General features: G+C 58.5%; 10 protein-coding genes across 11 annotated transcripts; 6 read left to right on the top strand and 4 right to left on the bottom strand.

Moving 5' to 3' along the window:
* Positions 1-1,573: 1,573 nt before the first annotated feature.
* JDV02_001655 (uncharacterized protein) lies at positions 1,574-2,306 on the top strand (the record flags this gene model as incomplete). Its single annotated transcript, XM_047982601.1, has 3 exons — positions 1,574-1,606; positions 1,693-1,776; positions 1,851-2,306. The coding sequence occupies 3 exons, from the start codon at positions 1,574-1,576 to the stop codon at positions 2,304-2,306; spliced, it is 573 nt and encodes a 190-aa protein (XP_047838567.1).
* Positions 2,307-4,276: 1,970 nt separating this feature from the next.
* Positions 4,277-4,651, top strand: JDV02_001654 (uncharacterized protein; the record flags this gene model as incomplete). The annotated part of the gene is made up of 1 exon (XM_047982600.1): positions 4,277-4,651. The coding sequence occupies one exon, from the start codon at positions 4,277-4,279 to the stop codon at positions 4,649-4,651; it is 375 nt and encodes a 124-aa protein (XP_047838566.1).
* A 454-nt stretch (positions 4,652-5,105) lies between these two features.
* JDV02_001653 (uncharacterized protein) lies at positions 5,106-8,352 on the bottom strand. Its single transcript, XM_047982599.1, has one exon. The coding sequence runs from the start codon at positions 7,276-7,278 to the stop codon at positions 5,602-5,604; it is 1,677 nt and encodes a 558-aa protein (XP_047838565.1). The 5' UTR covers positions 7,279-8,352; the 3' UTR covers positions 5,106-5,601.
* Positions 8,353-8,943: 591 nt separating this feature from the next.
* JDV02_001652 (uncharacterized protein) lies at positions 8,944-9,415 on the top strand (the record flags this gene model as incomplete). The annotated part of the gene is made up of 2 exons (XM_047982598.1): positions 8,944-8,983; positions 9,057-9,415. The coding sequence occupies 2 exons, from the start codon at positions 8,944-8,946 to the stop codon at positions 9,413-9,415; spliced, it is 399 nt and encodes a 132-aa protein (XP_047838564.1).
* Positions 9,416-10,148: 733 nt separating this feature from the next.
* Positions 10,149-14,384, bottom strand: CPA2 (Carbamoyl-phosphate synthase (glutamine-hydrolyzing)). The gene is made up of 4 exons (XM_047982597.1): positions 13,617-14,384; positions 11,819-13,500; positions 10,388-11,764; positions 10,149-10,335 (listed from the first exon to the last, which is right to left on the bottom strand). Exons 1-4 carry the CDS (start codon positions 13,954-13,956, stop codon positions 10,228-10,230), a joined length of 3,507 nt encoding a protein of 1,168 aa, XP_047838563.1. The 5' UTR covers positions 13,957-14,384; the 3' UTR covers positions 10,149-10,227.
* A 2,107-nt stretch (positions 14,385-16,491) lies between these two features.
* Positions 16,492-16,680, top strand: JDV02_001650 (uncharacterized protein; the record flags this gene model as incomplete). The annotated part of the gene is made up of 1 exon (XM_047982596.1): positions 16,492-16,680. The coding sequence occupies one exon, from the start codon at positions 16,492-16,494 to the stop codon at positions 16,678-16,680; it is 189 nt and encodes a 62-aa protein (XP_047838562.1).
* NPL4 (nuclear protein localization protein 4) lies at positions 16,540-19,565 on the bottom strand. Of its 2 annotated transcripts, XM_047982594.1 has the most exons (5): positions 19,154-19,565; positions 18,968-19,092; positions 17,412-18,870; positions 17,232-17,343; positions 16,540-17,119 (listed from the first exon to the last, which is right to left on the bottom strand). In XM_047982594.1, exons 1-5 carry the CDS (start codon positions 19,235-19,237, stop codon positions 17,115-17,117), a joined length of 1,785 nt encoding a protein of 594 aa, XP_047838560.1. In that variant the 5' UTR covers positions 19,238-19,565; the 3' UTR covers positions 16,540-17,114. The 2 variants fall into 2 exon arrangements, with proteins under 2 accessions (XP_047838560.1, XP_047838561.1); XM_047982595.1 differs by having other exon boundaries at positions 16,540-17,343.
* A 304-nt stretch (positions 19,566-19,869) lies between these two features.
* Positions 19,870-21,244, top strand: sec66 (Translocation protein S66). Its single transcript, XM_047982593.1, has 3 exons — positions 19,870-20,182; positions 20,299-20,603; positions 20,686-21,244. Exons 1-3 carry the CDS (start codon positions 20,077-20,079, stop codon positions 20,950-20,952), a joined length of 678 nt encoding a protein of 225 aa, XP_047838559.1. The 5' UTR covers positions 19,870-20,076; the 3' UTR covers positions 20,953-21,244.
* Positions 21,245-21,502: 258 nt separating this feature from the next.
* Positions 21,503-22,096, bottom strand: JDV02_001647 (uncharacterized protein; the record flags this gene model as incomplete). The annotated part of the gene is made up of 1 exon (XM_047982592.1): positions 21,503-22,096. One exon carries the CDS (start codon positions 22,094-22,096, stop codon positions 21,503-21,505), a length of 594 nt encoding a protein of 197 aa, XP_047838558.1.
* Positions 22,097-24,779: 2,683 nt separating this feature from the next.
* Positions 24,780-25,088, top strand: JDV02_001646 (uncharacterized protein; the record flags this gene model as incomplete). Its single annotated transcript, XM_047982591.1, has 1 exon — positions 24,780-25,088. The coding sequence occupies one exon, from the start codon at positions 24,780-24,782 to the stop codon at positions 25,086-25,088; it is 309 nt and encodes a 102-aa protein (XP_047838557.1).
* Between the last annotated feature and the right edge of the window lie 2,399 nt (positions 25,089-27,487).

Here is a 27,487-nt window from a genome sequence, read left to right as displayed (position 1 = left end):
CTCCGCTCCCGGCACAGTGATGGAAAGCTACCTACGAGATACAGGCAGACCGGCTTCCACTGACTTGGCTGACCTTCTGATCAGGGGGCTGGACCGTCGTGGCAGCTGAGGGGCTCACTACCTATAAGTGACAATATAGATGAAGCACTACCTCCGCACCGCGCTCAAATGCCCAAAGCTGATTCAGCAACTGAGCTGCTTCGTACCTATACTATACTGGCCTGGGGCGCAGCAGCAGTGGAGAGGGCCACGGACAAGGTGCGACCAGTGGAATGGCTGCCTACTTGGTAGGCAGCTAGCACTGCAATTAGGGCGGCCAAGGTCGTCTACGCTTGAGGCAAGAAGTCGTGTGCCTGGCCCTAGGTCGGACACCAATCCCAGCCAGACCAGGCGTAGAATTAGTACCTGTCTGCAGCAATTAGCGGGTGGCCATCGCTGCCAGCTGTACTACAAAGTTATTACCGCGAAGCTGCTAATCCTCCGGCTGCCCCAGATGTTCACGGCGGGGTCGATAGGTTCCAGGTACACTGTACGTAGGCGCGCGGCGCGGCGGTACCTGAAGACCAGGACCGGGCCTGTACGACCGGGCCATAGCCCCGACGGAGAACCCTGTCAATGCCCCGGCCGGCATTAGGAAGCTGTCCATAGATACCGTTCGTGACATCGCGCGGGCAGGACTGCGTGGACGTCGTGCGATGCATAATTGACCACCCTACGCCTCGATCCCGCCGCGGTGAGCATGGACGCGTGAGGCACAAGCGTGGAGTGGTGCCATCCCGACAACCTCAGCAGACTCCATGGAGCCCAAGACATTGAAATGGTGTGCTGGCGAACACGAGCTGCATCTATATTGCCCCGGTGCAGATGGTTGATCCGAGGCGCCCAGCGGGCTCACCCTTCAGGGCCTTGAGAAACTGCCCGATCCCCGCTACCGCTAGTTAAGGTTGCGGCAGGGGATCCGGCACTGACGTGATGAGGCACTCGCGGGCCAGCGCCTGCCGGTGGCTGGCTGGTCCAGGTATGTAGCCTGGGCGCCTTGGTGTGGGCTGGAGTCCCCTGGAGCATGTGCTGCCTCAGTAAGGTCCCGTGCTGGGGCCCCGAGGCGGGGCCCGTGTCAGGCCACCAGTGGTGGCCAGGGTGTTAGTAGGTTCCATGGATGCTGCTCCCCGCGGGTCAGCTTTATTAGCTCCAGCTTCGATGGGCAGCTGCGACCGATGAGCTGCTGGTGCTGGTGCTGCTGGTGCTGCCGCCGCCCGTCGCCATCCATCCATCAAACACCCCCCCTGCATCGTGCGCAACCCCCGACTCACAGGCAACCCTGCCATCCATCTATCTACCTTCACACTCACTCGCGACGCGCTCACATCTCGACCCCTGGCCTGGATAGATCTAAGCTGCTCTTACCTACTCTCTCTCCCCCCCTCTCTCTACTCTCGCACGGCATCGCCTCACGGCATCGGCTCAGCCGCCATTCCCACAGTCCCGTCGCTCGACGCCCCTCAAGCTTCAAACTGCTCACAGTTCCGGCCCCAGCCAGACAGAGAGCTCATCAGTTCCGTCTCACCCGCCCGACATGTCGCTGGACCTCGAGAAGCACCTGACCTTTGTATGTCCCATCTCTCCCTTCGCGGGCAGCCGCTTTGCCCTCACCTCACCATGGCAAACGCCCAGTCGCGCTGACTTCCACCCCAGTATGGTGCCTATCACCACAACTCGGTCAACGTGGCCATTCACATGGTCTGCGTGCCGCTCATCCTCGTCTCTGCCTTTTGCATGGTGCGTCTCGCCTCTGTTTCCTAGGCCCCTTTGGCTCGTCGGTCGTCGTTGCTCACCACCAAACCCTGCGTCAGGCCACATATACGGGAACGTTGATCCACCTCCCGGCGTGGCTCACTGTGCCGTATCTCGACCTCAACCTCGGCACTATTGTTGCCCTTTTGTACGCAGGGCTCTACATCCTACTCGAGCCTGTCGCCGGCTTCGTTCTGGCTGCTTTTTGCGTCGGCAGTGCCGCCTTGGCCAATCACATGCGTCTCGAGGACCCCAAGGCAACCTTCCAGCTCGCCCTCATCGTCCACATCGTCTCGTGGATCGCCCAGTTTATTGGTCACGGCGCCTTTGAGGGCCGTGCGCCCGCCCTGCTCGACAACCTCGTCCAGGCCATCTTCCTCGCCCCCATGTTTGTTTGGCTCGAGGTCCTATTCAAGCTGGGTTACCGCAAGGAGCTGCAGACGCGCGTCGAGAAGCAAGTCCAGGTCGAGATTGCCAAGTTCAAGGCCGAGTCCAAGAATGGCAAAGCTCAATAGTCGACTTCTCATCCCGCGCCACTCTGCATCGTCCGCCAGTGGTTTGCAAACCATGACCTACCTCTGGAGGACGGTCATGGCTTGTCTAACTGCTACGAGCCGTGCCTAAAACGCGCGGACAGTCGCGTTTCAATCGACACACGTCAGCACCCGTGGTCGCCGCCGTTACAAAGTCTCCTGGCGTCTGCGCGGCCCTGCTGACTCTCACACCCTCATGCGACCATGAACCGACAGAGTCGAGCCGTGCAACCGATATGCCTCCGCCAAGGCTGTTGCCGCTCGGCATAGTTTCTGTCCTGTATAGGCAAAAGGAGGCACGTTGTATGATTTCAAGTTATTCTTGATGGACCGCGACACGGATCATTGCTGTTGTATTTGTGAACCAACTCGTTCTACCAAGTTATACCCCTTTCAACTCATCTTGTCTCCGTGCTGGCCGATGTTTGCAGTCTTGGACCCGGACCCCCGGCCCCTCCACCATCCTGCTGTTGGGGTCGCCCTACGGATCAGTCAAGCCTCCAGAGAGAATTACGCGCCCCTCCCCTTTGTGACGCCACCTGCCCGAATGTTCATCGATTCCTGCGACGGGACCGCCCGGTACGCTCCTTCGGCTGCCAGCTTTCGATGGCGTCGTCGAGTGCAGCGTCAAGCTCGCCTCCCAACACGTCGCGTGATGGCCTCTGAGTACGAGGGCTGATTCGATGGCCGGATGTTGGCGGTCGGGTTGAGCCGCCTTCTGGCTCATGGCACTCTGAATACGTGTGTTGGGAGCCTTGACGACAATCAAAGTCGGTGTGACTTACCTGGTATCGTGCCCAGGTCTGCGCTATCCCATATTGGCTTTCTGTCAAATTCGCCATGCCTGAAGCAATCATCCCCCCGTGGCGTTGGCGGACTGCTTCGGTGATGACGCAAATGTGCCGACCGGTGTCGCCGATGGCTCGTCTTGGGCGATGCGTTGCGGGAGTACCGCCTGCTTTCCCTTTGTCCCGCCTGCTTGCCACGCGAGTCCCCCCTGACGGAATATGCCACACGGCGAGCTCTGGACGAGTGGGCCAGTGGGCTTCTGTCTCTCCTACGGCGTGATTCTCTGCTGCGGTCACAGACTGGACATGGGCGCTTCCTTCGCAAGGTGTCGCCTGTCAGTTGCTTGCACGGCCGCGGAGGGAGGACGGTGTTCAAAAGAGACCGGAGGAAACTGGGGCGCGGCCGCCTGACACACTTGGTGTTGCGACGCACCTCGTGCCCGCACGAGTAGTATACTACGTTCTGACACATGCTGCCAACGCCTTGGTTCGCGGCGGTATTACAAAGTTGTGTGTGACTAAGTGAGTAATCTCCGATGGAGAGATGGTGAGTGAGTGTGGCTTGATCAAAGTGAGCGGAGGCAAGATGGCAGTTGAGTCTAGGAGGCGGAAAGAAAGGATTGACAGTTTGCGAGGATTCGCGATGGCCACAGCGACGGAGGACGGGACTTCTATTGGTCATATATACGTCATGGGTTTGCTGCCGGCCGCTGTGCGCATGCAGTTCACGACAAATAAAGGCATGTTCGCGAACAAACTATTCTGCGACAGTTCTAGGCTCCTTTCATGCCACCATGGACGCTGACGGTACATGGACAGTGCAAACCCCAACCATCGCCCATCACGCACCATGTTCTGGAGTGAGTCGGGGTTCGAATAAGGACTATGGATGTGATGGCAATTGTCTACGCTCCTCGTCACCACCCGAGCGGAGAGGTCGGGCAGTCGGTCACTCAGAGACGAGGACGCAGGGTTATATGGTAAACCGCTAGAAACTATCGCGACCATGGCTACAGCTCACTTGCAGCAATCGCAGCAATCTCATCAGCGGCGCCGATGCTCCTACGCTTCACTCACGATAACACCAACCGAACGCTCCTCGCCCGCTGGAAGAAAATACGACACCCCGCACTCGCCGCCGAAGATACATAGCTTGCTGTCGCCATGACACTCTTCTGCCTACGCCAGGGGAAAGACAAGAAGGACAAGGATAATTGCAAAGACGGAGACGACAAGGTCAGCGGCACTAGCAGCCAGAAGAAGTCAAAGTCCAAATCCAAGGTCACGGTCAAGGACGCGGAGTCTGCCGCCACGAGCACGAGCACGAGCACGAGCACGAGCACGAGCACAACGACGACAACGGGGCGCGTCATCGAGACGCGGGGCGAGGCGTCCATCATGGCGCTCGCGCTGGCCGAGTCCCCCGAGGACGAGGAGCGCGCGCTGCCGGACCTGCTCCGCGACATGCACGAGGCGGAGAGACAGGCCCGGCGGCTCAAGACTACAGTCAAGAGGCGGCCGCTCCCCCATCATGCTTAGGCGGACGTGTGGCACGTCCGCCGCCGCCGCTCGCTGCCGAGAAGTGAATGACGATGCGGCGGCGCGCGTCAGCAGCAGCAGCAGCAGCAGCAGCAGCTTCACCCGCCGGTCTTGCTTACAGACTGCGGATTAGTATAAATTCAAGGGGGAAGGGGGGGGATGCCGCCCACGTAGGAGGCGTAGACCGAGAGGCAGATTATATCCATCAAATCATACAAAGTATACATCTACAGCCTCTCTTTCTTATAAGTACACAAGAGCACTCACTGGGCAAATCCTACCAAAGCATGTACGAGTCCCCTCCATCCCCACCAGCATCAGCATCAGCATGGTATGCACGCCCAAATCGGCGTACCGGCATCGTGAAATACGGTGTGTGACTTGACCAGCTGCGATGGTAGCTTTCGTGCGTACGAAGTACGTACGTAGCACAAAGTACATAACTCGGAATCCAGCCTGTCGCCTTCCAGCCACGTTGAAGCCGCTGAGCACCCGTCGTCTCTCCATGTCTCAGACGTGTCATCGCGACTCAGCGCCCAACCTCCATTCCTCGCGGCGCCAACGCGCTTATTAGAACCTCAAGGCATGCCACGCGCGTCGCGTCTCGCACTGCTGCTCGCTTCTCACACGACCAAGTCGCCGACTCCGTGGTCCCGTCTCATACCGCCAGGAGCATGCCGGGCAAGCCCCCCGATACGCAAAATGTGAATGGAAAAATTTACGTCAAGATCCAAAGAAAGCTACTAAGTAGCTAATACAACGATTCAACCGATAGTAACCCACGCCCGAGATTCCAGTTTGCATACAGATGGGTATCATGAAGACGGTCCCATCCGTCACGTCACGTCCTCCACAGTGCCCGCCACAGCCCCCCCCCCCCCCTCCGCCGCTATTACCGCAGGCTGCCCCCCCTTTGCCTTTGCTTGTTGTTGGCGCCGCCGTCGCCAGCTTCAGCTGGGCTCCTTCAACGCTCTCCAAGGAGTAGCCAGGTTGGCCTTCATCTTGTCGACGCCGCTGCCAGAGTTGCGAGGAGGAGCACCGCCGAGGCTGGATTCGCGGTTCCCAGCAGGAATCTGTGAGTCGTCGTCTAAGTTGTCGTCGTCCTCCTCGGCGGCAGCGTTTTCAGAGTGCTTGCTTGGTCCAAAGAGACCGGGCGGGATGCCGGGGAGCTCCTTCGGATTGGTAGCCGTCGCATCCAGTCCTGAGACGCCGCCGGGGGCGGCACCGGAGCTGGCGCGGCGAGCCATGAGGTCCGAGGGGTTCTTGTCTACCGCGTTCCTCTGTTCAGCATCGTTCAGGCCATTCATTCTCTTGAGGTAACTATTGTCTAGCTTGGGGACCTCCATGCCGAGTCCAAGCAGGGATTTGACGGGTTCCATGAGCCCGGGAAAGTTCTCGGCGTCCTTACCTTTGGCGCCTTTGATGGCGCCCGTGAGGTCGGCGGTTAGACCGATATCAGGCCTACCGTCTTTGACACCCTGAAGGCCGCCCGGTGGTGGTTTTCCCCTCTTGTTGATCATGGTAAGGAGGTCGTGGAGGCCGAGCTTTGTGTTGGTCTCGGGCTCACTCGCTTCCCGCTTCACCAAAACGCCCGGCAGGACGGATCCGTGTAGCAAGCCGTCACCGAGCGGGTTGTCCTGCTTCTTGGGCTTGGGCTTGGGCTTGTTGCTTGGGAATCCTTTGAGATCATCCGTGGCAATGTCTATGGGATTCTTGGGCCAGCCGCCAGGGAAAGCCACGTCTTTAGGTCTGCCGCGGGCGCCGGCAGGACGCCTGGACCTGTCGTTGTCGTTCGATGATCCAGCGAGAGGACCGCCGGACATGTCGTCGGCGTCGTCGTCCGATGATCCAGCGAGAGGGACGATGGGCACGCCCTTAGCGTCGTTTCCTGACTGGCCAGCGCCGCTGAGCTGACTCTTGTTGACGGGTGCTTCCATGTTGGAAACGTCTCGCTTGCCGGCCCCTAGACCGCCCGGAATGCCAAGGCCCTTGGCAAGCCTCTGTATAACGCCCAAGGGTATCTCAACGATACGGCGTTGCAGCATCTGGTCAGGTTTTCCGGCATCAGTGGCTCGGTCACGTCTTGACAGCGTGGATAAGACGTTTTCCACGGTCTTGCGCATGTGATCGCTGGGAATAGCTGCGGTGAGGGCATCGATTGAGTCGGGACGGCCGTCGGCAGACTCCTCAGACTGAGCCTCGGTCATGCCATCGACAATGTCAGTCAGGCGCTGCGCCGGCCCATTGCCCGAACCCCCCGTCAGCTTGTCGACTGTATCTGTCAGACTGCCTGCCGGTGGTTCGTCTCCTTTATTTTCTTCGTCTGTAGCTCCTTCATCCTCGAGCTCATTCGAGTCCTCGGGGAACGATGCATCGAGGTAGTATTGCCTCTTGCTATGGCTGTTTTCGGGATGACCGTGTAACAATTTGAAAAACGTGTCGGTCAGGATGTCGATGCCTTCACGGGCAGCTCTAGCCGCGATGGGCGAGCCGTCCTCTTGTTTTGCCCATTCTGGCGGCGCGGCGATGTCGCGCTGGTTGAGCTGGGACGGGGACTTGGGTGTCGGTGCAGACAAGCCGCTCCCTGCGAGGCAGGTCGCGAGAAGGGCGACGAAGCCCGACTTCATGGCCACTGGGGGGATCTGACGCTCCTGTGAGAGGAATAGACGAATCAAGATAGATTGCTGCAGCAAAACGGCAAGGGGAAGGCAGGGCGATTGTGCGCGGCAGCGATGGGGCCTCGCACAGGCATCTTATACCCTCTTCCTTCACATTCATTCTGCTCATCCATCTCCGACCACATTGCTGTCTCGGGCGCCGGCCGGGCTCACGCGTCAAATGAGAGGTTGGAAACACGGCCGGGGCAGGAATTGCACGGATTGCCGCCATGGATGTGGCGGGCGAACGCGCATTGGAACGCATCGCGATGAAGATGTTTGCCGCGGGTGTCTTGGGGGATCAATAGGAGTCGGCCCTCTACATAGAAGCGATGGAATTGCCAGCCTCTGGGACTTGGCCAGTACCAACTACGTAGTAGCAATTGGAAAAACAGCGTGCCCGTCCTCGCCGTGTGGTCGCATCGGGATGAGTCTAGAGCCGAGACAGCCCCAGCGCAAGCATTCCTTGGCTTGGCCATAAGAGGGAGGCATCAACACCACGCGTCGACATTGGGCGCCAGTTGCGAGCCTAAACGTCAAGAGCCAACGAGACAGATCCGGCAGCATATCGGTGCTGGTGAGAAATTTCGGTCTCGAGACTGCGCTGTTCTTGTGGCAAGGTTGCGATGATGGATGTCGCCGTGTTCTCAAGTTCTTCCCTAGGCAGCGTAGCGTAGCCTTGCATCACCGCCTCGGATCCGGCGAGGCTTGCTGTAGAATATTCTCGCGGGCAATGGTCGGGCATTCTCAGTTTCAGTCAAACTAGGGAGCTCATCTGCTAGTAATGCGGAAGGAGACGATGGAGGACCGGACGTGATGGATGGGGGTGTGGTCCAGCGCGGGCGATGATGCGAGTGAGGGAGGGAAAATGTGCAGCCACTCAGGCACCCATGAAGACAGAAATCGACGAAACGCCGGCCGGCTTGGCCCCTTGAGCAAGCCATCGTTTTATCATCGCGGTGGATGGATGGCTAAAAAGAGGGCACTCCGTATCGGGATGAGGGCCCTTGAGCAGCGTACATTTCGCGGAATCGTGTGTTTTGGGGCGGGTTGCGAAGTAACTTAGTTCGTGGGAAGGCGTTTAGGGTAATCGCCATGAAGTCGGTGTCGGTCTCTCCTGCCGCCGTTATCTGGCGCGCCGGTGGCCGCGCAAATGGCAGAGCGACTTACATACCTAGGTACGTACCTACCGATCCCTCAACGGTGTCATGTCTACCTTATTAGCTTAAGTAGGTATTGCTCGACTGTTCCAGATACCCAAAGTCTGCCCGCCCGTTGAACGTTTGACCTCGTCAAGCATGTTTTGCAGATCAGCGAGGTTGTCTCTGCTGCCGGGGGGCTCACAGATCGGTGCAAGACGACGAAATTCCTCCACGTCAAATTGTTGACCCAAAATAAAGCCCATCTCACCACGACGGTGCGTGCGCAAAGGCCAGTCAGTCTGCTCCTGCTTGAACCAAGACATAATCAATCAGCAGGACCGAAAAGCTCAACGGTCTGGATCGCGTACGCAGTGAGTTACTTTCGGCCGAAAAAAAAAACACTCCCTGACCTGGACTATCCATCCTATCGTATACACTTACAGTCACCACCTCATCGCAAAGAATGCCACTCTTCTCACACTTCGCCGCTGCTATGCTGGCCCTCACAGTCTCGGCTTCCAGCACCGTAAGCGGTCAGTCTTACTCATGAAAAACAAAAGCTTCACTTGCAAAGAAGGCCCCCCCCTCCTCATGATCCGAGTCCAGTCAGCTACGATCCGATTTACGACGTCGCCGCCACCTCCCTGAACAAGGTCGCTTGCTCCGACGGGCCACACGGCCTCCAACGATTCGGCTACACTACCCTGGGCCATGTCCCCAAGTTCCCCATGATTGGGGGCGCTCAGGTCGTCGCGGGCTACGGCTCGGAAGCTTGCGGCACCTGCTGGGAACTGACGTACAATACGACGTCGATCCGGCTGACGGCGCTCGACCATGCCGATACCGGCTTCAATATTGCACTCGCGGCCATGAACGCCTTGACTGGCAATAGGGCCCAGGTCCTCGGGAGGGTTCAGGCAACGGCAACACAACCGGATGCTGCTGCATGTGGCATCCGAGGATAATTGATCGTCGGATTAGGTCTGGTAATGCCGTTAGCTAGAAGTTGCTCAATCCAACTATAATCCCAGGTTTATATACTCGTCTTTGGGCTCCCCCCTTCCCTCATGTCTCTTGTGTCTCGTATGCCTTCCGTGCCTCTTATAGCTTCCCTTACCTTCGTAGTTCTCGTAGCTCGGATACTCTTTCAGCCCCTATTCCTTATATGAATACCCTTCCTCTCCTCGCTCTCGTCGCGCTCATTACTGTCGCTCCTCCTATGTCTTATATCGCTCTTATACCCCTTATGCCATTTATGCCTCTTATATCTCTCGTGCTTTTCATGCCTCCCCTACCTCCTATGCCTCCTATGCCTCTCATGCCTCTTTTGCCTCTTTTGCCTCTCGTGTCTACTATATCTACTATATCTACCGTGCCTACTAAACCTACCGCACCTCCTTTACCTCCCCTACCTTCCACGCCTCCCTTGCCTCCCCTGCCTTTTATGCCTCTCGTGCCTCTCGTGCCTCTCGTGCCTCTCGTGCCTCTCGTGCCTCTCGTGCCTCTCGTGCCTCTCGTGCCTCTCGTGCCTCTCGTGCCTACCGTGCCTACCGTGCCTACCGTGCCTACCGTGCCTACCGTGCCTACCGTGCCTACCGTGCCTACCGTGCCTACCGTGCCTACCGTGCCTACCGTGCCTTCCGTATCTGTAGGGGCTGCGTCTACGATAGAATCACATAGTGTCAAGGATATATGAGCGGTGATGAAACTTTTCCCATTTCCGTACTCCATCTATCTACAAGTACCGTATAAAAACCAACGCCAGCCCAGCCGTCTCTTACAGCGGCTTGCCACCAATGAAGTCGGACCACCGCCGAACCTCGGACGGAATGCCCTCCTTGCGGGGCAGCTTCTCGCTCATACATTGGGCGAAAAGAATGGCAGTCTGCGAATATGTAATTAGCAATACCCTTTCTCTATGCATATATGTGACATACCTGTGGTTCCATGAACAGGGGTACGCCAAAGTCGACGGCGTTTCGGCGCATGACGTAGTCGACGTCCAGAGTCGTCTTGCCACGGGCCAGGGCCAGGTTGAAGACGCCGCGGATATCATACTTTTGGAAGACCTCACGAAGGGCTCGCTTGTCTTCCGTGGGGAACTCGATGACCTCGACAGTAACGTTATGCTTGCAGGAAGACTCGATAAACTCCTTGACGTCATTGCCCGCGGCGTACAGCTTGTAACCGAGGGGAGCGACGTAGTCGGCGACCTGGGTGAGCCACGTCTTAGAAACGTCACCACCAAAGAGCAGACCCTCGCCAGGCTCGGGCATGCGGAAGTTCATGGTCGACTGCAGAGAGGTCCAGTAAGCTTCGACGAGATCCTTGCCGAAGCAAGCAATCTCGCCCGTCGAAGACATTTCGACACCCAGGAACGGATCAGCACCAGCCAGGCGAGTCCAGGAGAACTGAGGAACCTTGGCGGCAAGGTAGTCACGCTTGACGGCCATGAGGTCGGTCGGCTTGGGAACATCCTTGCCCACCAGTGCCTTTGTGGCGACATCGATGAAGTTCTGGCCGAGAACCTTGCTGACAAAGGGGAAAGATCGCGAGGCACGAAGGTTGCACTCAATGACCTTGAGAAGAGGCTCGCCGCCTTCGGGGTTTTCGGCCTTGATGATTTGCATGTTAAAGGGGCCAGTGATGTTCCACGCCTTGGCGACCCGCTGAGCAATGTCCTTGAGGCGTCCCATGGTAGTGTCGTCGAGGTTGACGGGAGGGAGGACCAGAGTTGCGTCGCCAGAATGGACACCAGCCTGCTCGACGTGCTCGCTGATGGCGTGGATAACCAGCTCGCCCTTGGACGCGACGCCGTCGACGTCGATCTCCTGGGCGCCCTCGATGAATTTGCTGATGACGACGGGGTGATCGGGAGAGACGCTGCTTGCGGCCTCGAGCTTGTCCTTGAGGTCCTCCTGGCTTCGGATGACGGTCATGGCAGCACCAGAAAGGACGTAGCTGGGACGGACCAGTACGGGATAGCCAACCTCGTCGGCGAAGTCCTCGGCAGCCTTGACAGATGTGAGCTCTTTCCAGGCAGGCTGGTCAATGCCGATGCTGTCGAGGATCTCGGAGAACTTTTGTCGATCCTCGGCCTTGTCGATGTCCTTGGGGTCCGTGCCAAGGACCCGTGCCTTGCCCGTCTCCTGCAGACGCAGGGCAATATTCTGGGGTAGTTGTCCGCCTACGGACACGACAACGCCGGACGCGCTCTCGAGCTCATAGATGTCCATGACGCGCTCATAACTGAGCTCTTCAAAATACAATTTATCGGCCGTGTCGAAATCAGTGCTATAGGTTTCAGGATTGTACTGCCCGTATATTTTATTAGCAATGTCTCAAGACAGGACGGGCTTTGGACGCACGTTGATCATGACCGTCTTCTCGCCCATCTGGCGGAGGGCCTGGGTGGCGCTGACGGCGCACCAATCAAATTCGACGGAGCTACCGATGCGATAGACACCACTACCCAAGATAACGGTGCCCTTGTCCTCAAATGTCACGTCGTGCGACGAGCCGTTGTACGTCGTATATAAATAATTGGTGTCGGCCGGGAACTCGGCGGCCAGGGTGTCGATTTTTTTGACCCAAGGACGGATGTTGAAGCTGAGACGAAGCGCACGGACGTCGTCCTCTGTGCTCTTGACGGCCAAGGCAATCTGTCGGTCGGAAAAGCCCATCTTCTTGGCCTGGAGGATCTGATCCTTCTTGAGGCCTTGGAGGCTGCCGGTGGCCTCGAGCTCGCGGGTGCAGTCGACGATGTTCTGCAGCTTGTACAGGAACCACTTGTCGATCTTGGTCAGGTCGTGGACCCTGTCCACCGAGTAGTTCTCGTGGAGCATGGCCTGACCGACGGCGAGCCAGCGACGGTCGGTGGGGTTCTGCAGCTCGAAGTCGAGGTCCTCAAACTTATCGCCCTGGAAGCCGACGAAGCGGGGGTCCACCTGGCGGATGGCCTTCTGGAAAGACTCCTCAAAGGTACGTCCAATGGCCATGACCTCTCCGACCGACTTCATGGCGCTGCCGATGTCGCGCTTGACGTGCTGGAACTTGGACAAGTCCCACCGGGGGATCTTGGTGACGATGTAATCAAGAGAGGGCTCGAAATTGGCCGTAGTCGTCTTTGTCACAGCGTTGGGGAGCTCAGGAAGGCTGTGGCCGAGGCCAATCTTGGCAGCCGTGTAAGCCAGCGGGTAGCCCGTCGCCTTGGACGCCAGGGCAGAGGATCGCGAGAGACGGGCGTTGACCTCGATGACGCGGTAGTCGAGCCCGTCAGGCTGCAGGGCGTACTGGACGTTGCACTCGCCGACGACGCCGAGATGACGGACGATCTTGATGGCAGCAGAGCGGAGCATGTGGTACTCCTCGTCGCTAAGCGTCTGGCTGGGCGCGACGACGATGGAGTCGCCAGTGTGAATGCCGAGAGGATCGAAGTTCTCCATGTTGCAGACGGTAATGCAGTTGTTGTTGGCATCGCGCACGACCTCATACTCGACCTCCTTCCAGCCCTTGAGGGACTTTTCGACGAGGATTTGGGGCGAGAGGGTCAGGGAGCGGGCCGCCATGTTGCGGAGCTCCTCCTCGTTGTTGGCGAAGCCGGAGCCGAGACCTCCCAGGGCATAGGCAGCACGAACAATGATGGGGTAGCCGACCTTCTCGGCGGCGTCAAGAGCCTCCTCGATGGTGCCAACCGCGATGGACTTGGCGATGGGGATGTTGATCTCCTCGAGCGCCTTGGCGAACAAGTCACGATCCTCACTGAGCTCGAGGGTGCGGACGCTGGTGCCGAGGACCTTGACGCCGTACTTTTCGAACAGGCCCAGGCGCTGCATCTGGACACCCAGGTTCAGGGCAGTCTGGCCGCCAAAGGACAAGAAGATGCCATCGGGCTTCTCCTTCTCGATGACATAGGTGACATACTCGGGGGTGACGGGAAGGTAGTAGACCTCGTCGGCGAGAGTGTGGTTGGTCTGGATGGTGGCGATGTTGGGGTTGATGAGAACAGAGGCCACGCCAGCCTCTTTGAGGGCCTTGAGGGCTTGCGAACCTGGACATAGGAGTTTGCGGTTAGTTGAGCAACTCGAGGTGTGGGTTTGATTCATGCGACGGGGTGAGTCGTGAGACACCGTCCACGGCGACGTGGCGAGCCGTTCAAGGACGCACCTGAATAGTCGAATTCACCAGCCTGGCCGATGGCAAGGCCACCGCTGCCAATGACGAGAACCTTCTTGACGTCGACCTTTTGCTTGGGTTTGATGACGCCGCTCTCGAGGTAGGCCTTGGGGTTGGGGGCGGCCTCGGCGGTGGAGCTGTAAGAGCGCACAATGGAAACTGTGCCGAGGCGCTTCGTCTGCTTGGGCTGGATTGAAGGCGAGGCGAGGTGGGTGGGCGCCCTTAGGGATGCGGTGGTGAAGGCGCGGGCGGGAAGAGATCGGGGCACGCGACGGCCATGTCGGAGCAAGACCGGAGCTCGACCGGCGAGCGCAGCCATGTTGGGCGGCATCGCGACAGACTCCTTGGGGGCTCAATGCGTCGACTGCGCCGTCCCTCAAACAGCCTGGCCCTCGTGTGCGTCAATTGGGAGCGTCCGGACGGCAGGGCGAGAGAGTGTGTGTGTGCTGGGGGCTCTGCCAGGGCGGGAGGGCGGCTGCGATGCTGAGGGCGGTGGGATGGGGAGAAGGGTTGAGAGTCGCTGCGGAGGTTCAGTTTTGGTGCGGCGCCCGGGGCGGTAAAAAAAAAAGTTAGGAGGGCCCTGGAGGAAAAAAGCGAAGCCCACTGACAGGACTGGCTGGCTGGGTGGCCACGCTAGCGCTGCACGCAGCTCCGGGTCCGGGGAAGGGAACGAGTCACCGATAAGATAAGTGGGCGCTAGCGCCGCCTGTATATGTCGGGCTGGAGAGCCAACAAGGGGGAAGGGGGGGCGCGCCGCTAAGGGGGGCGGACCTGAGCGGATCCTTGATTGTTGGGGAGAGGGGAGGGGGGCCGCGTATATTAGTTCGACTTGCAGCGAAGACGGAGTCAGAGAAGGAGAAGGAAAAAAAAAAGGCGCTCGAGCCAGCCGTGGAATTGGTATGCCTGCCGTGCAATACAGTACTGTACGAGTATACTTCGTATGTGCAGCACACAATCGTCAGTCAAGCCGAGCAAAAGCAAGGGGCAATGCAGGCAGGCACTTTGTTGGCCGGTAAATAAATACCTGATGTACTGAGTCGACCCCAGCCGGCTTCGGTGTTGGCGAGGCCAGGCCTAGTACGGATACCTATAATAACGTGCGGAACACCCTCGCGAAGAAACCTGAAGCGGCGACGACAGCAAAGCGGCACCTCGGCATCGAAAACCTGGAAAAAACCTGGGGCGGCTCGGCCCTCGTCCGGGGTAGTTATTCGTCGCTTCCCCCGGCTGAGCAGGACATGCCGTGCGTGCGTGCTTGGTGCATCTGCGCGATCCGGGGGGCGGTTAGGTAGCCCTACCTCTCTATTCATTGGAGCGGTGCGTCGTGCAAGGGCCCCCGTGCCGTCAAGGTTTCCTTGTACCAGTGACGGGTGGATGGCACGTTGCGATCCAACGCTGTGTGTCAAGGTATAAGGGCAGCTCAGCGCTGCGCTCTATGATAGGGTACTTGTCAGGGCGCTGCGAATGGCCTCACCACTCGTCCCTGGCTGCGGGTCATCGTCGTCAGGTACTCACTCACTTGGGCTTGCAGGCTTGCCCAGCCAAAAACGCAACCGAATGTATCGTCCTTTACCCTTGCTCTTCCTCAATCCGGCAGCTGCAAAACGCACGAGGGACGGCATCTTGGGTCATGCTCGAGAAAAACATATGGTAATTCTCATGTACTGCGTACCACCTTTGGCCCTCTCCAGCACCGTGACGGGCCAATTGGGTCTGCCTACATGGTTGCACTCGAGCCGTCCGACCCAACGCCATCGAGAACCGACTGCAGCTTGTGTGATGACGTGCGAATAATTGCCAACCAGCACGTCAACGAGCGCAGGGCCTTGAAAAATGTCAGTCAGGTGCCCACGGGCGCCGTCTGTAGTGCCTGTAGCACCACGTCTTGGCAATGGGCACACGACCGACTTCCAGTCCCATCTCCATGCCAGCTCGGGAGCACCACCAATCTTGGAAGAAAAGCAAAAGCCCATACGAGAGCTTGGTGTAGATGTGGTGTAACTCGCGCTGAGCCGCTCTCAGCCGCCATAGCGCCCTGCCCGCTCGCCTCTCCAGAGACAACGGCTACGCGATCGGTGCTCCAGGTTTGTCGGCTAGTTGGCGCGCTCGTTCGCGACGCAAAGTCGGTTCCCACTCTTGGGACGCCGACGCCGGCGATATACCCAGTCATGGATGTGGATAGCTGCGGAGCGGGAGTGGCCCCCGGTGCGGGTACGAAGTGCCGCGGGCAATATCGGTGCCCTGCATTGGCCCCGCAGCGAAAGACAGGTTTATGGTGGTTAGAACAAGGAGCAGCACTTCTCCATGTTAGTTCATCTCCTAACAAAGCGGAGGGACCTTGGATAGAGCTGAGCAGGAGTAAACGCCTACGATAGAAGAATAAGTACTCTTGAAGAAGATATCATCTATAAACCATTATAGACTGCAATTAGTATAAACGGGTCTAGCTAACCTTCATTCTATATATAGGGTTTTAAGGGGCACGAAGGGCAGGCAAGAGAGGCACGAGAGGTAAGAGAGGCACGGGAGGCACGAGAGGCACGAGAGGTAATCGAGGCAAGGGAGGTAATCGAGGTATGGGAGGCATAGGAGGCATAGAAGGTAGGAGAGGTAGAGGAGGTACGGTATCAAGGGCTTTAAGAGGATCAATCGCATAGTATAACATAGAACGACGAATCCAAATCAACCTAGTTACCATCAACTCATAGACAAGGCCACCGTCAGCGACTCGACGAACAAGAAAGTCTCTTTACACAATCTTGCGCAAAGCGACAAAGAGTTAAAGTTAGCTCGGCTCACATTAATCGTCGACAAAGCCATTATTATTAGCGACTTGATGAACAAGAAAGTCTCTTCACATAATCTTATGCGCAGCGTCACCGCCCACACACTCGCTTGGACTCGCTTTTGCGCATCCGGCACAATCTTCGAGGGCCGCGTCCACAGCAGCAAGAAGTACGTCAGGACCGTCTTCACCAAGTACCCCAGCGCGGACCTCAACAGCCTCGGCCTCAACGAGAGCTATAGGCTTCCTAAAGCCAACAATTCCTACTGATGTACCATTCGCAAAGGAATGGGCTCAAATCTAGCCCTAAAGGTTTAGCGAGGGCGTCATGCCGTGGCCCCCGCGCCTCGGCGCGACCATGCCGTCTCGCAAAGCTTCGAGTGGGCTAGGAATACAAGTAAAGTCACAGTCGACGAGCGCTGGCAACTCCTCACATAATGTCTTGCCAAACTAGACCCCTTTGCGAGTCGGCGTTCTATTGCGCAGACTGCTGCCAAAACGTGCAGCGCCGGTCTAGATGCAACCTTCTTCAGGCATATCCTCAGGCCCGTTTCCGTCAACCACCGTCAGCGCCGCCAAATGCCCGATCGATACTCAACAGCCACGCAACCCGTCCGCCATTCCCCGTCAGCGCCCCCTTTCCCGACAGCGCGGTCAACGCCCTTGTCCATTCGACGGCCCCTCGCTTGGTGTGCGACGCTCATTCAGCCTGAAGGCAGCAAATCTTTTAGTAAGGGGCTCACCCGATCCGCGGGCAGGGACGCCGTTCGACGCCGCGGGACCGTCGGTGCGGTCCCTCGGACGTTTGGGGATGCGCTCACCGGTCGACTGGAGGATGGCCTGGAGGGTCTGCCAACCCTCCGTGGATCGTAGCTGGAACGAGTCGGCGAGGTCGTGTTGGCTGGCGACCCGGCACAAGAGTGCGAACTCATCCTGTCAAAATCGGGTCAGTACATGAACCCCGTTCAGAGCGCGGGGGAAGCTCGAATGGGTGAACCAACCTTGGACAGTACTCCCATTTGGTGCAGGAAGCACAGCAGATGGAAGTTCGACACCTCCTGGAAGCCGTCACTGGGCTTCATGCCAGGGCCCATCTTGAGCGCCTTGGATAGCGCAGAGTGCTCCTGGCTCTCTCCAATGTACTCGCGGTTCTCGATGGGAAAACCTGTCTGCGTAAAGGTTGGTTTCGGGTTGGCGGGGAAGCCGTGGGTCAGAGTGACGAAGAGATACTCGACGGGAAACGACGGCTTGGCGTTCTCTTGTACGTTGGCACCATATTCGTTCTTCCTGCGGTAAAAGACTTCGGGGATATATCTCGTGCGGCTGACGGACCCGTCGTCCTCTTCCTCGTCGCGAACGAGCATCACCGTCGGGTCGGCCGACGGCTCCACGATGTCCGCCCGCACCATCTCCACGGCATCGTTGGACACTTGATACGATGACACGGCGATTTCGCCCTGCTCATTGCCCGTGATGATGCACGTGACGAAGTTGGACCCGAAGCGACCCGTGTCGCTCCATTTGGATGACTTTGGGTGTTGGGCCTGCAGTCTCGAAGAGAAGCAGACTTCCAGAGAGGACAGATAGTAGGAGTCAGCGTGGCGCTTGCAAATGACAGAGCCGTCTCCGCGGCTGGCATCCAAGAGATCTGTCCAAATGACACCAACCGGCTCGAGGCCACAGAGTTTGGCGACCTGAGTGATCTCTTTTTGGTTCTCCCACGCATTCATGGTGATGCCGTCGAGCTCGTCGACCTGGGGTGGCTCGTATATGGCCTCGACAATGGCCTTCACGCCGAGGGGGACCTCGGTGTACTCGGTGTAGCGTCCGTATAGGAAGCCTATGCGTTGGGCTCCCGTCTTTCGCCACGAGTCGATGAAGCTGTCTATGATGGAAGGTGACGCAAATTCCACGTGATCAACCATTCGAAACGGTTGCGGGTTCAATGTGATGGCGCTTGGCTGGCACTTGGTGCATACGCCCTCTGGCCACGGCGGATGGCCCGTCGGACAGTCCCGCCGGACCCGGTAGAACGGCTCTACCAAGGGCGGTATGTACGAGCTTCCCAGCTCAGGTTTATTAGTGGAGGCGTTGATCTTCCGGAGGTGCGAGTGGAATGAAGGATATTTGATCTTCTTCTCTGCAAGGTAGGCCGGGTCGAAGGGATCCAACGGCTGGCAATAGTCGCACATGCCCTTGGGCCCGTGGCGACACATCCGGTCGCGGCCTCGGACAATTTTCCCATCGAGCTTGTCTAACCGGTCATCGAGAGCGGACTGCCGTACGACTTCCCAAGGCTTCGATATCCGCTCGGGCTTGGGGTCGATCGGCACGTCTTCGGTGGGTAGGACCGGCTTGCCGCTGAGTCTTGCCGACGTCACCTGCGGCGGGGCGTCGCCGTTCATGGCGGCGCTTTCGGCCCCCAGATGCTTGTAGCTGATGAAAATGAGGTCTCCGTGCCTTGTGCGCGTGTTAACAACATCCGAGATGCGAGATGTGGGCTGTGCCACGGCGGGAGCGCTGGTGATATAGGGCCCGGCGGAAGAGGTCAACATACTTCAGTCCAATCTGGCCGACCTTGAAGTTGGCAATGTCGGATAGGCTTTTCGCGTCTCCACCAGTCGGAGAGTTGGACATAGTGATGGTCTTCGGATCGACAGTGTTGGGCAGCTGGGGGAGCAACTATGATGTCGCCTCGTTAGCACCGCTTCAGAGCACGCTGCTGCGTCGACGGCTCGCTCACCAGCTTGCCCAGCTCGCCAAAAGTCGTGCCGGTCTCGCACGTCACGCGGGCCATGCCGTCGGGCCCGCGCAGACGGAGCAACATGGTGGGCGACGAGGCAGCGTTGGGCCTTCGCTTCTGTCTGTGTGGTGGTGTCCTTGGCGGGGCGGGAGACGAAGTCGATGTGCCGCGCAGGTTGCGAGATGCGTTCCCTTTTTCAAGAAATCTGGCCCGGGCTGAGGGGTTGTAGCCGGCCAATGTGCGGTGAATCGCGGTCTGCTCCGTGGGTGGTGGGGTTGTGTGTCTGGGGAGGTGAGTCGTCGAAGTTCATCGACGGTGGTGGTTGCGGAGCTGCGGACGGATATGGATGGATGACGGGATGCTGCAGCTCCGCGAGTGACTGAGGTGCACCTCACTCAGCCCGGTGCTCTGGGGAGCTCCCCAGTGGAGCGTCATCAGCCGGAACGGTGCCTGGCAGCGCCCGGTGGCGGCGGATTCAATTCGCAGCCCAAGGCACTTTGTAAGCAACTTTGACAGCCGCGCTGGAGAAACTTCGGCCCGGACGTTCGGCGGTCTTCTGTGGCTGGCACGCCGTGGGGGCCGCACGCGCCTGCCACTGCCGGGGCGAGACAAGGGGCGGCGCGCCGCAACGGCAACCTGGCCAGATCCCGTTGGGCGGCCCCCCGAAAAGTTACCAGGCCAGGCTGGCACATGGGGGGTCACAACTTGCGCCTGGAGTCACCCATCACCCAACGACGACCGACCGACGACAGCAGCACACGACATCACATCCACGTCTTCTGCTGACCACGCAGGCGTGCGACAGTCGGCACTCGTTCTTTTTTCCCCGTACGCATACCGTCTGTCAACCCGTTGAATCAGGCACGCGGTCAAATTCCACATTCCCGGAACAGCGGCGGCGGCAGCGCACAACTTCCTTCACCATGTTCGGGATCGACTGGAAGGGCCTCGCCCTTCCCTTTGCCTACCTGATCGTCCTTAGTGGCGCCCTCATGAGCTTTTCCAGAATCTACCGCAAGCGCAGAGCCGGTACGTTAATCCCTTCCCCCCGACGCGCGTGCTGCAGAAGTGCAGCAGCAGCAACGGCCGTCCGCCTCTCCCATGCTCCGGCCACATTGACTGACATGCCCCGTTCTCCAATGCAGCCGAGAGCGCCAACCTCGCCCCGTGGTTCGGCCCCAACCTCCAGCGCAACGTGTACCTCTCGCTCCTGCACATGAACCCCGAGCCGGGCAGCGGCGAGAAGACCCCCCGCGTCCCCGACAGCCTCCTCCGCGCGGCGCTGCTGCGGCGCGCCGTCGAGGACATTGAGCGTCTCATCCAGGTCAAGTCGGCCAAGCAGGCCTGCAGCTCGCTGCTGCTGAGGGGCAGCGTGGGCGACGACCTGTGGCAGCGCTTCCGACGCGCTGAGGTGGAGATGGAAGAGGAGCTGCGAGACGTAGTGCAAGAGGTACGTCCCAGCGTGTTCCGCCCGTAGAAGAGCAGCCCGACACACCCCACGCATCCCGCACGTATACTGACACGTCCAAAAGGCCAATGCCCTGGCACCCAACTGGGGCCCTACCATCTTCCAGTCCGCTCACGAAATCGCCGCCAACACGAAGCTTCGCCAGAGGCTCGACGAGATCCAGGCCCAGACGGAGGCCGAGAAGCAGTGGTGGGAGAAGCGACGGGGCCAGATCCAGAGCGAGTTCATGAAGGAGCTCGACGAGTCGGAAAAGGGCTCGACCAAGGGCAGCGAGGACGATGCCGTGCTGGTCGACACACCTGCCAAGGGCGGCAAGAAGGGCAGGAAATGAGCCTTGGGCAGAAGAGGGATGCAAGAGACGGATTCGGAGCGGCGTAAGGCCCGAGCATCCATAGAAGGCGCGGCCGAGTTGAGGTCGCGTCAAGACACATCGTCGTTGGTCAGCGACGGTTCCATTTGCCTACGTACAACCCGATAGTTGGCTCAGTCGAGAGTGCCCGAAGTCGTGGGCGGCGTTGAAGGCGTGGAGGTGCACACTTCTAGTCCAAGTATATATATGATTAGACATTGCTGTCTGTTCTATGCAAAGCCGACTCCGGTTATTGCCCGAATTGGGCCAGGCCAAAATGCTGCCACCTCCCAATGCTGTGCGAGTGAACGCCGTATATCTACATGCTAATCATGACGAACAAGGGAGCGCACCGCAGCGGCTAGCCCCTGCCCGCCTGTATGAACGCAAATCAAAGCCAAAGTCGTAATATGGACGTCAGAAAGGCTGAGGCGGAGCGAGATGCGACGCTGTCCTTCTGCACTCCGTCTCTCCCCCTTTTCGCGTGATCCTTGGAGCTTCCGGAGCTCACATGAGCGACTCATTCCCAGCCCTACCAGGGATTCAGTTTTCGCCGCCAGACCTCGTCATCGGCTGCAGCTAACCGCGCCTCCTCGGCAATCTCGTCTTCGGTGCGCATGCTGCCCACCATAGCTGCCACCTCTGCCGAGGATTTATCGGCACCGCCGCCGGCGCCGAGCTCGTCCTCACCACAACCGCGGAGGCCGATAAAGCGACCCATCCGCCGGCGTTTATCCTCGAGGGGTAGATCGGAGCGCCAGACGACCGGACACGGGTACTGCGCAGACCAAGGCGACTGATCTCGCTGGTGGTAGAATGCGGCAAGGGACTCTAGCTGATCGTCGGTGAGGAGCCAGAACTGGAGAACGGTGCGAGGAAAACACGGATGCACAGCGCCGGTGGTCAGCTGGACCAGTGGTGAGAGTGGCAGAGCCATCTGATGAAGCTTTTGAGCCAGTTGAGGGTTGTGGCGGGCGAGGAAGTGGAGGCGGCTGATGATGGCGGGCGTGTTGTACGGCGGCAGCAGTTGGGGTTGCTGCAGCTGCTGTTGAGTATGGGCTGCAGATGGGAGTTGCTGCTGCTGCTGCTGCTGTTGCTGTTGCTGCTGTTGTTGGCGATGCATCATGATGACGGTGGTTGCCGTGAGGCGGTGTGAATGCGAATTTCCTGTGGCTTGGCTGGCTCTACAGAGCCGAGTTCGCTCCGCGATATATAAAAGCGAGGCCGCCAGTGACAGTGTATGTGCCTAGATCTGGGACAAAGCAATGTACAAGTCCAAGAGCCGTTGATGAAGAGGGACTCTTTGTTCGACCCAGTCGAATGTTGCAGGACGTGTGAGGCTGGAGATGGTGCCGAGGATCTAGCTTTGCCTTTGCGAGGTATAGTCGTGCTGTGTCGTCTCCGAAAGGAAGTGGCGCATGAGAGGTCAAAGGGGGTTTGAGGTGAGGCGCGGGATGTGATGAGACGACGGGGGGCGTGACAAGCGAGGCAGGAGGGATGAGGGTTAGCGATGATGAAGGTGAGGGAAGATGGACAATGGGAGGAGGGGGTAATCGTGCAGTGGTGGGAAGCGCAGGAGAGAAAGGCGGAGACAAAGACGGAGTTGACTGGAGTCAAGTTCAGGTCGAAGTCCGGCCAGGCAGGAGCGACGGCGAGACAAGAATGGGCGAACTAGGAAGGTGGTGGAGGCGGAGTTGAAGTTGGAGGCAGGCACGATGGAAGCCTCGGAAGGAGTAATAAGACGATCCCGCAGGTACTTCGTACTTTGTGCGGTTTGGAACAATGGAGTTTCGCAGATCGTCTTGCTGCGGAATTGATCTGTTCTTCCCGTCTTTCCGGACTCTGTGTCTCGCCTCGAGTCGGATGTTGGGCGACTTGATGTGCAACGGCAGCGACGACGACAGCGACGACAACGACAGCGACGACGACGACGACGACGGAATGGATGGACAGACAGATGGATGGACGGATGGAGGCGACCCGAGTCAGGAAAATTGTCTTTGATGATGGTGCCCCAGCCCTCCTCTTTGTATCTTTTCCGTCAGATGGAGCCGATACCCGAAATCGTCATGCTTGGCCGAACCCGGTCAGACCAACCAGCCAAGGCAGCCCAGGCCAGACGAGACCACGCGAGCGGTGCCGTCGCAGGGCAAGCCAACACAAATCACACCAAGCCAAACCCAGACGGACGGGTTGGTGGATGGGCGGACGGGGCAGCATGGGACGGGATGCGGATCGAGCAGGCTCCGCCGTTCAGCTTTAATACTACAGCAGATGCTGCAGGCGTCTAGGGGAGGGGGGGAAGGGGGGGAGACGCCAGCGCCGTCGTGGCTTGAGGTGCCTCTGGCCCAGCCATGGCGGCTTCCTGGGGGTCCCCTACTTAGTTCCATTTACGGGTTCAGCACTGCGACGCCAGGGTGAGGGTGAGGGGGAGGGCTGGTGGTCGGCACAGGGGAGAAGAGTCGCAGCCCGCAACGGCACCATATTTGCGGCAGAGCAATTACATTGCATAGTACTAACAGATCAGGTACTGCACAGGCAGGCAAGCAGGCGGGCAGGCAGGCGGACAGACAGGCATGCCTCGGTCGGTGGACGCACATCATGCGCACGAGTGCATGCAAGCCTGGGGTGGACGCATGCATGCGAGTGCGCATGCGCGCTCGTGCAAGCCAGCTCGCAACCCGATGGGACGGGGGCACGTCGCTTTGCCTCAACTAATAACAGACACGCATATTGATGGTACAGCCAAGCCAAGCAAGACACTTGGCCCCTCTCCTCCTCACCGATGATGAGTGAGTCCTCCTCCTCCTCCACGGCGCACCGCATCTCATGCCATAATGGCCATGGGGCCAGCCACCCCTCCTCCCTCGCCCCCCTCATCCCACGTCTGACGAACCGCTGGGGGTCAGAAGTTAGAACGAGAGCGGCCAGTGCCGTGGCCGGGTCCAAGGTCGTGTGGCTGGAACGGAACCGGGGCTGGCGACGGAATAAGAGGGACGAGGCATGGCGCTAACTTGGCAAACGCCAGAGTCAAGCTCAAACTCGAGCGCTGTGCGGGCAATAGCACTGCAGAAGAGTTACCGCATCCGCTCACTCACCTGGACGGCGACGAGCTTGCCAGGAGGGGAGAATGGGCATGGGCGCACGGATGGGACGCCGCCAATCTAGTCAGTGGGCGACGACGACCGCCACGACGGTTGCAACGTGCAAGGGCTTCGGGCGTTTGTCCCTCGCTTGTCTCTGAGCCAGAGACAAGACGACGCACGCGGCGCCCGCGAGCCCACGAACCCAACGTGGAACCCTGGGGCCGTGGAGAGAGCCTTGAGAGACCGGGGGGGCCATGGGATGCGACTTGTGGGCGAAAGCACCCAAGTTGCAGAGCCCCAGGGCGAACCAAACAAAAGAACAAAACAAAATGTCTCTCCGCCGGTTTCGCACGATTGTTGTGGTTGCGACGGACGCAGACGGCTGGTGAGACATTCCGGACAATGGGCCATGGCCACCCTGCCACCACCACTATAACTAACGTACCATTACTACGCCTACTAAGTTACTAGCACTAGCACCAGGCAGCCCGCTCTTCTGCCGGTGCTCCATTTGTTCCTTCATTCGTTCCTTCGTCTGTGGACTAGCAACGGCAGGGCCCTTCCTCGGTCGTTGGCAAGCGGCCCGCGGTGACGATTTTGGCGACCAGCCACGGGGGTTACTTTACGAACCAGCCTCTCTGCTGATCGCGGCACTCACATGAGGCATCGTCCCTGTATGCACGAAGCACCTGGCAAAGCAACCACCTGGGGCCGGCCACGGATATGAAGTGCCTCCTGGGCGGGTTGGCTGGGCTGACGGTGGCTGGATGGGCTACGGACGAGCATGTCCAACAAGCAAAGGGCCTGAGCGACCGACCGCCTAACGACGACAGCAGCGACGACGCGCGCGAGACAGGGCGAAGGCGATGGAGAGAAGGGGCCTCCCTGGCCGGTCGGTGTTCAAGGACCAACCACCTGGGAACCCCCAGCCTCTGGGCCACCGGGGCATGCATGGGCAGGTTTGCTCGGTACCCTTGCCTGGCCTGGCATCTGTGGGGACCCTCTCGTCTCGTGGTGCTGGTGGACCAGTGACTCCGCACCTGGATGGATCCGGCGCAAGGAAGAAGGAAAATGCATGGCCAACGTTCCAAGACATTTGGTCCCCATCAGGAGGTCATGCCCGCGAAACGATTTGACCTAGGCACGACTAATAATGTGCAAAAAATAGATTGGCACGCTTGTCTCGCTGTTGACTCGGACCCGTTCCAATGGCAATGCCCGGCACAGAAGAAGCGTCTCGGAAGATGCAATGCCCTCTGGGAAAGGCGGCGGCGCCTGGGGGCAGGGCAGGGAACTGGAACATGGGACGCCCCTCCAATCCGCTCGCCCCAATTATAGCATCACGAGCTGCCCGGCAGGTGAGATTAATACATGCGTACTTTGGGCAATAGGCGCGAATGACATCTCACTGACGTGGTAGTAGATGCGTCGTACAAAGGATGTACCTACGTATTTAGTTCATGGTCATTGACCTTGGGCCTCGGAGCGTAGATTGCGCGCGAGTCTGTCTGTTTGTCTGTCTGTCCGCCACGCTGCGGTGAACACATGGTTTCAGCGCTCTCCCTCGGCGCGCCAGCCTGTCTGTCTCTGGCTTCGCCATGATGTGTAACTATGTACTTACTGTATGCATCCGGACGGACGACTAAGTTTATTGGGTCTCGCGTGGGTGCCCCTCTGCCCGGGGCCACGATCGGTGAGCCGATACTGCCTAGGCATACACTCCTTGCGAAGTATAACTAGTTAGTACTTGATTCGGAGTTGGAGTAGTTATGTGTAGGTATGTAAGGGGCGGGGGGGGGGGGCCAACCACGACGTCTATGCACGCACGCACGCATCCTCCTCCTCTGTGAAAAAAAGTATATTCGCTCTGCGGACGGGCAAACGGCAAAATAAAGAAAGTAAAATAAACTGAAATGAAAAATGAAATGAGAGGGAAAAAAAAGGCAATATCAAACGCCCGCGGCTGCTGCTCCCGCCACCACTAGCACCGGGCACCTTCCTGGCCCATGCCTGCCTGGCTTGCCTGCGTCGGCTGCTGTGCTGGAGGTACGTAGTGACGTTTGTTGGGTCCAACTGAACACATAATGCACGCCCGTCAACCCATCTACTACGTATTACTGCCTGCTGCTGCTGCTACTGCCACTTCATCACCGTGGTGGCGTCCGTCGTCGTCGCCCACGATGATCCTGCTCATCAAAACCTGCACGTGCGTGTGCATGTATGTATGTGCGTGTGCGCCCTCCTCTCTTCAGCCGCTGCCGCAGTGGCGGGCGCTCTAGCAGCAGCAGCAGCAGCAGCAGCAGTAGCAGCAAGCAAGCAAGCAAAGCAGTCCGCCCTTCTTTTTCCCCCTAACCTCCCATCATCATTTCTTCGCGACGACAAACCCCCCCCCTTTTTTTTTTGGACGCCCGGGGTTGGTGAAACTAGCCCGCCTCGTCGCCGACGGGCAGGAGGAGGAAACGAGGAGGAATATGGTATCTACGTAGTGACGAAGGAAGAGATGACGCGATGGGGTGGTGGCGGTGGTGGTGCACGATGCTGAATGGGCTGCGTGCGTGCGTGCGTGAGTGTGTGTGTGTGTCTCTGGACGTCTGCCTATGGTGATGATGTCTCATCCCTTATTGTCTCGCCTCGTCCGATCCGTCCGTCATCTCTCTCTTTCTCTCTCCCTCTCTCTGTCTCTCCGTCCCACCTTTCCTGCTACATACATACAGTATACCTACACACACACACACACATACATACTACGTACTGCTTCCTCCACTCCTCACTGTTCTCGTGGCTCACCCACCTTAGTGTAAATAAGTGAGGTTTTTTCACCCTCTTCGGTTTATCTTCTTCTTTTTTTGCCCCTTTCTTCTCCTCCAAGCACATACATACATACATACATACATACATACATGCGTGAGTGAGTGAGTGAGTGAGTGAGTGAGTGATCAGTGAGCGAGTTTTATCATGGGCGCGCCGCGGGCACATGACTGAACGGCACGCGGCCCCGGGTCGTCCCGGCCGGCACACACACGTGTCTGTCTCGGTGCACCATATATAAAGTACGTAATGGTCTTGCTACGCAAGTATATATATATATATATATATATATATATATATATATATATATATATATATCTACATGATGAATGGTGCATCCCATCATCTATACACAACGCTCCCACCGGCCAGCCCCGTGCCGCCCGGCCCGAGAACCCCCTGCCTCGTGCTGCGCCCGATCCTCTCTCACACAGACTCTCACTCTCACTCTGACTCTGACTCTCACTCCCCCACATACCTTCGTCTCCTACGTCATATCTATGATCGGACGAAACACTTATGAGCAAGTACACTATACAGCCACGACTAGTATATACAGTAAGTTACTAAATGTGTATCGCCGAGAACCACTCGGCTCGCCCTTACTTCGTATATATATGTGT

The sequence above is a fragment of the Purpureocillium takamizusanense genome, chromosome 1, assembly GCF_022605165.1.
Source record: "Purpureocillium takamizusanense chromosome 1, complete sequence".
In the NCBI taxonomy this organism is placed as follows: Eukaryota; Fungi; Ascomycota; class Sordariomycetes; order Hypocreales; family Ophiocordycipitaceae; genus Purpureocillium; species Purpureocillium takamizusanense.
This window is presented reverse-complemented; position numbering and strand designations above follow the sequence as displayed.

Excerpts from the sequence above, each read along its gene's own strand:
- JDV02_001653 (XM_047982599.1), bottom strand. The coding sequence starts at position 7,278 with ATGAAGTCGGGCTTCGTCGCCCTTCTCGCGACCTGCCTCGCAGGGAGC.
- CPA2 (XM_047982597.1), bottom strand. The coding sequence starts at position 13,956 with ATGCCGCCCAACATGGCTGCGCTCGCCGGTCGAGCTCCGGTCTTGCTC. Across the intron at positions 13,501-13,616 it reads TGGTGAATTCGACTATTCAG|GTTCGCAAGCCCTCAAGGCC; the intron begins GTGCGTCCTTGA and ends TCCTATGTCCAG. Across the intron at positions 10,336-10,387 it reads CCCTGTTCATGGAACCACAG|ACTGCCATTCTTTTCGCCCA; the intron begins GTATGTCACATA and ends ACATATTCGCAG.
- NPL4 (XM_047982595.1), bottom strand. The coding sequence starts at position 19,237 with ATGTTGCTCCGTCTGCGCGGGCCCGACGGCATGGCCCGCGTGACGTGC. Across the intron at positions 18,871-18,967 it reads GTCGGCCAGATTGGACTGAA|GCACGGAGACCTCATTTTCA; the intron begins GTATGTTGACCT and ends CACGCGCACAAG. Across the intron at positions 17,344-17,411 it reads AAATGGGAGTACTGTCCAAG|GATGAGTTCGCACTCTTGTG; the intron begins GTTGGTTCACCC and ends CGATTTTGACAG.
- sec66 (XM_047982593.1), top strand. The coding sequence starts at position 20,077 with ATGTTCGGGATCGACTGGAAGGGCCTCGCCCTTCCCTTTGCCTACCTG. Across the intron at positions 20,183-20,298 it reads CTACCGCAAGCGCAGAGCCG|CCGAGAGCGCCAACCTCGCC; the intron begins GTACGTTAATCC and ends TCTCCAATGCAG. Across the intron at positions 20,604-20,685 it reads TGCGAGACGTAGTGCAAGAG|GCCAATGCCCTGGCACCCAA; the intron begins GTACGTCCCAGC and ends CACGTCCAAAAG.